The sequence below is a fragment of the Poeciliopsis prolifica genome, unplaced genomic scaffold (genome assembly GCF_027474105.1).
Source record: "Poeciliopsis prolifica strain line A6 unplaced genomic scaffold, Auburn_PproV2 SCAFFOLD014, whole genome shotgun sequence".
Lineage (NCBI taxonomy): Eukaryota > Metazoa > Chordata > Actinopteri > Cyprinodontiformes > Poeciliidae > Poeciliopsis > Poeciliopsis prolifica.
In genome coordinates, this window is record NW_026562389.1 from 9543201 (window position 1) to 9553444 (window position 10244).

At 37.0% G+C, this 10244-nt stretch overlaps 1 protein-coding gene across 1 annotated transcript in view; it reads right to left on the minus strand.

The window, feature by feature from the left end:
• Positions 1–8976, minus strand: part of antxr2a (ANTXR cell adhesion molecule 2a) — a 77697-nt gene extending 68721 nt beyond the window's left edge. The window contains exons 1-4 of the mRNA XM_055039803.1: positions 8492–8976; positions 4255–4326; positions 1569–1640; positions 488–569 (exon numbers count right to left, since the gene is read on the minus strand). Of these exons, the coding sequence (XP_054895778.1) occupies positions 488–569; positions 1569–1640; positions 4255–4326; positions 8492–8661 (396 nt within the window). The 5' untranslated portion in view covers positions 8662–8976. The remainder of the gene's footprint in view (positions 1–487; positions 570–1568; positions 1641–4254; positions 4327–8491) is intronic.
• Positions 8977–10244: the final 1268 nt, after the last annotated feature.

Genomic DNA, 10244 nt, shown 5'->3' on the forward strand with positions numbered 1-10244 from the left:
GGATGTAAATGAATGTTTTGCTGTGTTTTTTTGTCTACAACAGTAAAATAATTACAGGGTTCTTTCTGTTTCTGGCAAAGTTCAGAGCGGTTGTGTGGAACTGAGAGCAGAGGCCACTTTTTTTTCTTTTTAAAAGCTATATGTTAGACAAACAGAGAAACAGCTGAAACACAGAATAACATTCAAACTAAGGTCTAAAAAGTAGCAGAGACTGAATGTTAAAAGAAAATTATAGTGATAAAAGTTGTTTTGAGTTGACAGCCCAGTTTTTCACTCCATGTAATAAATTTTTCAATCATTTTATTTCTGAGAATTAAATGCACATTGTTTGTAAAGTTCTGACAAACTTCATTTTCAGTTTCAGTCCACCTCTTTAGTTATTTTCCTCTTTTTCTTCATTCTTTAAATAAAATATTGTTTGCCATGAATATTTATTGAGGTATTTTAAACAGTTTTAAATACCTGAATACAAGACAATAAAATTCACCTCTTTTATTCCCTCGTGCATGTACGTTTCTCCTGCTGGTATCACGTTGTGCAAGCGACGCAGGCCTTCTTCAATTTCATACCTGGATGGACAAATGCAATGAATGCTTCACACGTGGGAACAGATTTCATTCAAATCTTAGTTGCCCCTGTGTCTCTTCTATTAAGAAAAACTGAATTTTATTGCTTAAGCTTTAATGATTTGCACAAACCCTTAAAAACAGCAAAGAGGTGTGGTGTAAAGATGAAGTCACTGTAACAGTGAGAAACCCACAGGCCATAAAAACAAGTACACTGAGAAATATTCTGGGTAGAAACAGAAAAAGGAGTTAAAGTAAATTCTTGAAAAATTCTGAGGTTTAAATAGTTGCAGTCAAAGAAAAATAAAACATTTTAGAGTAGCATATGATTATTTTCTGAACAGCATTTATGTAGGAATCTGATAGCATGAAACCTTCTAGTTTAAAAAGAAATTGAACTCAAATAAAACAACATAAAATGATCAGTTCATTGGTTGTGTAACACTAACTTGTAGGAATTGGATCCACAAAAAATTTTCTTGAAAAAATAGTTTGATTTGCGCTTTTTATTTCTTACGTTTACATTAATAATGTCTCCAAAGAAGCCCGAATCATGACACTACCAACACCGTGCAACATTTCTCCTTATTTTAGGAGAAATGTTCTTTCTCCTAAAATAAAACTTCATTTTGATTTAAAACATAAATGACACACATATAGTCATTTCTGATTTTACTGAGAATTCTAATTGCGACTGGAACAAAAATATTTGTGAGGGATTTTGAAACATTTTATTTCCTGCTTGTAAAAGTTTAAAGCAGCTAAATTTTTCTACTTTTGCAAAATTTAATGACTTGCATTAGTCAAGTCTTTCAGAAAATAACAGGCATGTTCTTGCATCTGACAGATTTCCAAAGAAATTATGCGAAAATTTGTCATAACTAGAAAATACTGACAGCCTTAAAAATTCAAAAAAATAATGTATTTTGATTTAAGAATAAAACTAAATAAGTTACCAGTGTTAAAACATTTTTTAAAATTAGTATTTGAGTCCATTGTTACCTGTCTCCAGTCAGAGGCAGCAGAACTTCAGCTTTGGATGAAAAAGTGATGAAGGAGACTCTCATTCGTGGACTGAGGAGAAAAAAACACAAGAAATTCAATCAAAACCCAGGAACTGATTTACTTTGTCAAAAGATACCAAACATGAGGATTCAGATGGAGAATCAAACTTCTGACATCACGTACAATTCATCCATGCATTCATCACAGCTGAACATCTACAGACGGGTGGTGTGTCCAGGTTTTAAGTTCAGACATTAAGATGCATAAATAATGATGCAAACAGAAGGAGCTCTTTTAATGTCAGCTAATTTTAGTGCATGACTTGAAGCAGCTTCGGAGCCACAGAGGAAGTGATTAATCAGACAAGAAACATGTTGTGCTGATGATGAGTCACACTCAAACATCCTGCTGGACAAACACTATTAATACACCGAGTACCTGTCACTTTACAGGGTGACGTAGTTGACCAGAACCTCCCAGCCCCCACCCGGCACCGGCCTCCGCCGTTTACATTCAGTCGCTTTAAAGAAGCAAAGACGTTCACAGGTTTTCTGCTTCACAAGCAGGTGGTTTCTGAGTAAACACCCAGCTTCACTTTCAGAAAATCCAACATTAATTCCACTGCTTTGGTTAAAAAAACACCTATTTTAGTCAAATTATAACGATTCCTAATGACAAATGTGCCTAAAAAAGGGCAATAAACCTTTTAGATATCTGAGTTAAAATTAAAGAAACATTTTCTGGACCAACAAAATGGAAAACATTGCACCCAAAAACTTAACTTTAGATTCTTTTCAGAACCTTTAATAATTTATTGTTTTTTATTTTGTTTCTTAAATCACATATTGAAATTTAATGCCAAGTCCTTTAATAATTGTTTTTAATATAGAAATTTATTTTACAGAGTGCAAGATGGTACAGTTAATTACATGGTGGGAGAAAAAACAAAATAAAAAAGATAAACAAAAAATATAGTATATTAATGTATAAATAAAATTATTAATTTAACATTTAAATTGCATATAAATTTGTTTTTAAATTGTACAAAATAAAGGAAATTAAATTTGTCCAAAAAAAATTCTTACAAATTTGTAAGAATAATTTTTTGTAAGGGAAAACAGAACTGAACTAATCTGCACTAGTTACTAATTCTCTAAAGCAAGGGTTGAACTGGTCCAATCTTAATTTATTAAAAAATATAAAGAGGGAAAATAGATTCTTGGCTTAAAAAAATGATTAAAATCTCATCTCATGAACTGCATCCATGTTCCAACACCTATAAACTGTTTTCAGCTTTTTATTCATTCTGCAAAAAACAGTGAGCAGAATTAAAAATCACATTTCTATATGAAAAGATTATTTCTTAGTCTAATTAGTTGCTCAGTGAAGTATTATTTTCCACTACCTTTACCGTGCATCTAGAAAATACTATGATGGAAATTTGGCATAAGATGAGCTATTAATATGCTACAATACAGCCACAAACTTCAGGTCACAAATCTGTTCTTGTGAAAAATATAGAAACAGGAACTGCACAAGTCCCCCAAACCTAGAAATAATGACGAAATGAAGCAATAAGTAGTTTGCTAAGTGTCCTCAGTAACTTCCCACCTCTGCTACAGACACTCGGCACACGCGGATGGCCTCCCACAGAGCGAGTTAAAACTTTGGATAATTAAGTAACACAAGTGTTTCCTTCAGAGATGCGAAGCCTTTCGGAGCATAAGGAGAGGTGCTGATATTTCTCAACCACATGACACATGGCCCAGTCGCCATCCTCCCCCACAAACACGCCGCACAATCTTTAGACCAGATCCGGCAACGGACGAGCGGGAATATATGTGGACTTAAAAAAAAAAGAAGGAGAATGAGCCATCGCTAAGGTCACGGCTGGAGAGCGTGGGCGAGGTCGTGATGCAGAACGACCACTGAGATATTTTCTGTTAAGAAAGACTTGGGAGGAAGAGGCACTGAAGCCGAAGCCGGGGATAAATCTGAGGATGAGGAGGAGAGGAGGGGGTGATGAAGTAGTCCAGTTTGCTCCACATGGCAGAACAGAAGTGCTCTTGGTGAGCGAGCATTGTTTAGCAGATTGTCCCCGTCGCCTTCCAGTGTTCTTTTGCTTTACTGTACATTGTCTGCCTGTCAGCCGTTCTGTGGTGGAAGCAGGGGATAAGTGTGGAGCCGGACCCCCCCGGTGCAAATGGCCATTCTCACAGCCCAGAAGACTGCTCCTCTCTGCCACCCACTCCCACCTGGTGCCTTTGCTATTTTCTTCAACCAACCACTTCATTCTGGCTGTGGCGCTACCGTCTGTACTGTGCTGGCAGGCGCCGTTTGACTCAAACATTAAGCAAGCTGAGCGCGTCGAGTCCGTTTTATCGCTTTTGTCTTTTATTAATTAGGACTAGAAAAGATACTTTGGAAAGCAGGTGGGAAGTCCTTTAAATCTGTGCGGCAGACGGCAAATGATGTCATTCATCCAGTAAAACCACTTATCTTTGAAATCTGTTAAAGTACTCCATTTTTCCCAACTTGGACAGTTTTTTTATTCTCTAGAAAAAAGGACATTTCTCCATGCAGTATCTTATTTCTGTCAGTTTTTCTTATTCAAATAACTGAATCGAGTTCCTAACACATTAAAAAAGCATTTTGTATTCAAATAAATGCATTCAATACTTGCCTCACGAAGCGGTCCGTAAGGTTCTTCACAAAGGAGTAGATCTCTAACCAGTCTCTGGCGACGCTTCCAGACCTGAAGGGAAAAAACAAGCAACCATGAACACAGAGCAAATAAAAGACTCTGCGGACTGAGAGCTGGGAACCGAAATACTGTACATGGTTGCACAACAACTACAGTTGGATATTAAAACCAACCACATGCTGGATAATTGCACTGGTGAGTCTGTAGCAAAATCTTCATGATTGGGGGTTTCTGTTTGTGAAGACTTATTTTTTCTGCTCCAGTTTTTGAAATATAGGCACAAAAGTTTCCAAGATTTGTAGAGTTTGTAGAATTCGATAAATGTTCAGATTTCATTGATTTTCACTGGAATTTAAAGGAATAAACCTGGAATTTCAGATAATGAAGTTTGGCTTCATTATCACTATTTACCAAAATTTTAAGATGATTCAGCAAGAAGTTTAGGAAAACCCACCAGATTTCATAAAACTCATAAAACTGATTAAATATTTGTGGGTTCTCCATAGTTGATTAAATGTTGGAAATATTAAAAGTTCTTGTCTTTCGTGCTTAAAGAAGTCAATATAAAGACATTGTTTAGAATCCCTTGTTCTTATTGGCTGCACGTTTCCTAAGCTCACCCCTGATTGGCCGATAGCGCCCACAGACCACTTCCCAGAAGCAGTGGACTTATTTAGATTTGGTGAAGTACAGCAGAGATGGTGCTTGTGTTTTTGGTTTAAATTTTTTCTCTCCACATCCAGATCAATCAACCACAAAAAGAGACTATTCTCTCCTTTGCAAACTTATAAAATGAGCAGAGTATCAATAACTTCTTCCTCAACCATAATTAGTCTAAACAGGAAGAATAATTTCTTTAAAAAAAACTTGAGAAATACAAAACTAGGATGCACACATTTGGATGCCTAATGATGGAGTGTTAGACTGACCACAGTGAGTAAAACATGCCCTTGGCATAACGACGGAGAGGTAATTAAATCAATAATTACAATTCCTTGTATGCACGGAGAACATAAAAGAAGAGTTTGACCATTAGGCAGCTCATCTTTCATGGCAGCTCTTTCTCCTCCCCGCTCCGTAAAGACAAGGTCACAGAGGGAAGGTGAAGAGAAACTACACCACACATTGACAAAGCAGAGTCTCTGGTCTGCAATAAGCAGCTCGGTGTTGCAGCGAACGCTAAAAAACAGACTTTCAGATGTTCTTAAAGAACAAGTGGGAACTCTTATGGAAGATCTAAAGAGTCGTCTGGTGGGAAAACACTCCGTATATGATTGATTGAAAGAATGTTGCAACAGTTGACATTGCAGCCTCTGCCGCTATTTTTAGTCTATAAATCCATCAACCAATTGCATGTACTTTTATAAAGATCAAAGGTCAGTACGAGATCTTTTAGTTCCTCCAATGTTTTGTTGGAATAAAAACTACTACAGAAGATCCTTGTTATTGAAGTGGGTTGTTCACTGCAGATACCTGCATTTTTTCTGAATATTTTACGTTTAAAAATTCCTCAAAGGGTGAATTTTCAGTTGCGTTTAACAAAACAATTCATGAATACTCAACCGTGAATAGGTGAGGGTATGTTGTACATCCATTATATTTTTTTCTCTTCATGTTTTGTTGCGTTTCTTTTTTAAAAACTACTAAAAACAGGTTGCACCTCAAAGAAAAACAGATTGCACCTCAAAGAAACAGGTTGCACCTCAAAGAAAACCAGGAATTGGTTTCAGTCAGGAGAAATATGGGCTTTGCATCTCTAGTTGTGCTACTTATTGCTGCACCAATAAGAAAACTGTGAAAGTCAACAGTGAATATAAGAAAAAAGTTGGTTTATTAGTTTAACTAAGCACCAAAGTAACTGCAGGCCACACTGAAACTGAAAAGATGGTTTGTTGGTCCTCCAATCAGAAAAAAAACAATAAAATAAAGAGTAAAAAATGTTTCTGCAGAAACTGACTTTTAAGGATGGACTGTTTGATGTTTTGTTGTTTGTTCTGGCACTAGAAAACAAGAATGTTAAACAGATTTCAAATAATGTGGGGTACAAAAACTGGATGTAAATCAAATCCAGGAGTATCTGAAATCAGAACACATTTTCTTCTTTATTAAGTTGAAAAACATTTGCATGATGTTGTAAAGTTAAAAAGGCATCTGTTCTCTGTGAGAAAACGCAGGACATACATGAAGGATTGCATCCCGTCATGGAAGAAGCCCTTTTATCTGCATCAATAAAATAAACTGAGAAGAAACTCATAACAACGGTCAGTTATCTTGGCCATCATCCGGTGTTTTTTTGATTATTTAGATGAGAGCATGGAAGTTTAGAAGTGGGGCAGGGGAGCAGCAGCGTTTAACTCCACAGTCTTCTCTAATGGGATGCCTCCAAGCTGGAGCAGGACGGGATTAAAAACAGTTCCTGCCATGACTGTAACCTTCCACTTACATGACGCTGCTGCACGGTTCTGCTGAGCTGACTGAATCTGCCTGGGAAGTCTCTGAAGCAGCTCTCTGAGTGCATGAAACACAGGAAGTATTGCTGTGCCAAAATCTGAGACCAATGGTGACACCACCGCTTGCATGATTCACACAGAACCCCTTAAAAGGTCCACTCTGTTTTCACAAGATGTACACACCTGAATGTTACCAGATTGTACTACAAAATGCATGAGATTTCAGCAGTTTGTTTTTTTTACCTGACAATAAGATGCTGCAACAACTAAAATCTCCTGAGTTTTATTTTGTGGCACAAATAACCACATTTGATTTTCTTTGCAAGTTAGCTTGTGGATCTTTGAAAGCTAACTACCATTAGCAACACAAAGTGATGACCATGCAAGGATGGCATTTGCAGTTTCTAGGATTTTGTTTGCAATTCCAAATCATCGTAAGTGAAAATACACTTTTGTCTTCCAGCTATTTGAACATTTTAGACATGCAGCAGCCTCACTGCATACAGCCGTTGGTGATAAACTTTCCACTTTAACGGTGTATCATGACCTAAAGGAAATAAATTCAAACGTCTGCACAGCAGAGCTACACAGCATTAACAATCCAAATGACCCGCCCTTAATGACCACTTCCTGTGGGAGTTCATTTGCCCCAAACGAGTTGAAGGAAACAGACTTGATTTAAGATTTCTGTTCATTTTGAAAAATGTCTTCAAATAACTTGATGGATACTGAAAAAATATAACCACATGTTTATGAAAGATGACCATGCAGATGAAAGGGATAATTCTGTTCTATAAACACACTTAACCGACTTAACTGTCGGTTAAGTTCTTTGAGGGAAAACCAAGCGAGCGGGGTCAGAAGGAGGTCACGATAAGGCCTGTGTGGTTTCATCAGGTTTGCTTCCACATGTTGCAAGAAAACACAATGCATACAAGAGCCTGAATGCATCAGATTGGTCCTGAATCTGTTATTTACAAAAATATGTTCATCATTTTTCAAGGTACTGCCGCAACCGATCACAACAAAGTCCGCAAAGTAACATGGCGTGCATGCAACAGCTGTGGAAATCAGACATTTATATCCGGAGTGGCGTAATCAAGGGCTTCGACTGTTTTTCTCTTCCACAAAAACACATTAAATGTTGGAAAAAAGTCTGCAAAAAACACGTCAAGACTGTTGTTGTAATCAGGTTAAGTGTTCAGCGTGACTGCAACTGACTGACATCTGGATGCCTCCAAGTGGAACCTCTGCTTTGTGGAAAGCAGGTTGAATGTGTAAAAATGGTTTTACACATTAAAATGCCAACCTCTCTCAGACAGTTCACACAGGAACAACTGTGACTCAGTGGGTTGAGCAGTAAAGGGTTCGACTCCAGCTTCCCACATCACTGTGTTCCTGGGCAAGGCACTTAACTCCACGTTAATTATTTAGTTTTTAACTTTAATTTTTTACACTTTTCATAAAGTATTTTACCTAAATCACTTAAAGTTGCCTTTTATACACAGACTGCAACACAAACACATACTGTAACTGCACAACTTCAGAATTTTTTCCCACAATTTTAACCTAATAACTAATTAATAATAATGAAAATAAAGTAATTGAATTTGTCCCAGAAGCTCCCATCTCCAACTCCCTTCTGATGAACTCAAATGCATCAATTTAAGAAAAAAAAGAAAACAAAACTTTTCACAACTTTATTTTCTGGGTTCATTTGTTTTATCATAGGATAATTATAACTCAAAAGTATCCTTAAAACCTACCTGTCTAAAACAAAGTAGAGGTCGTAAGCTCCGTGACAGGAGGCTTCCTCCGCCCAGCCAGCTGCCGCGAACAGCCCCAGGAAGGTCACCGCCAGAGCGGCTGCAGCCCGCAGCCGGCTTCCCTGGAGGCTCTCCTCCGCGCTGTGACACCGAAACGACTTCCTCAACATTTTCCACACACAAACCCCGCAGTTACTATCCACAGAAAGCCGAACAATGCACTTCCATCCAGCAGAGAGCAACAAACTGCAGCTGTTACTTTGTTGAAAACTTCCACTAAACAACAATGTTCAGCGATTGAGCTGCAACATAAAGGAAACTACCGGAGCTGCGTCACCGGCTGTAGTGTCCACATCTTCCTGACACACTCTTCACTCACATCCTCAATAAAACCCAACCCTGCACCCCAATAAGAGCAGAACCTCCATAACGTCAAGAGGAAATCGGGTTTTCACAAGTTTAGCCCACTGAACTTCAGAGCCCCGAGGAAAAGTTAGGCTGCTTTCAAGGACCAGTAGAAAGCTCGTAATTGTAAGTTCCGTTAGAAGTTGGCGATTAACAGTTATTGTTGTTTCACAATGACTTGTGGCTTTTGTTGTCTTAGGGAGGAAGAAGGCACCTATTGAGTAAACTTCAGTTTTAATCGTTAGAACAGGTCAAAGTGTCAACTAACTCTTTCAATAATCTGTTTTGGAAAATATATCCAAGGTAATATTTTCCAAAACAAATTGGAAAATTGTATGAGATTTGTATGTTCATCTCATACAAAGTAGATAAACAAATTTAGAACAATAATGTCATAAAATATATAGTATATGTATTTTTATTATAATGTCTTGCATATCCAAAAAAAATGTTTCTCAAAGAGTTATAAACATATTTTTTGACAGGAAAAATGTTATATAAGATTATTTACACCCTCTAAACCAAAAAAGATGTTAGCTATATTAGCTTGTTGAGTGTCATTTATGGAAGACACCTTTCCATTGCTTAAATTTTGCATTTCATTTGGAAATCAAGGCCTAAGAGTCATGAGGTTTTACATAAAGTTTCCAGTCAGATATTTGTGTAATATTTTTAACTTTAAACCTTGTGAGTTTAACTTGCCTGATTTCAAATCTAAAACCATAAGGTTACATTTATCCCAACATAAACTCTTTAAAATCTCTGCTCTGCTTTTCTTACAAGTTTCAAACATCATTCTGTTCATTAAATGAGTCACAGCGCCAGCACAACTAAAACAAAAAGTACTTTATGACTGTTACAGCAGTTTTTCAGCATGATTTTTATGACATATAAGGAGGTCTTTAAACGCCTCATCATGATTATTTGAAAGGAATACAGTGAACTGTTAGGTTTGTTGATCCTTGTCGAACTTTACTTAGGATTCACATGTTTCCAAAAGCCCTCAAAAGCCTCATGAGCCTCTGCACTAGTGCGCATGTTCAATGGAACCAGCTGTTTTGCAGAGTGCTCAGTGAACTGTACCCACCCAGTAACATCTGGATCAACTTCACAGTCAGGCAAAATTATAAGAAAGCATTTTAAAGAAATACTAAGAATTTCTGTCAGTTTAAAATGAAAAATGCAGAAATATTTCACTGCCTTCTTTTGTTTAAATTACTTTATATAAGAGGAAAAAGAAACCGTTGAAAAGTTTTACGAGTACTAAGAAAAAAAGAAAGAGAAAACAAGAAACATCTACTTAATCTCTGTTGAACCTAAAACTGCCTGTTTTTGATTAGTGTTTTGG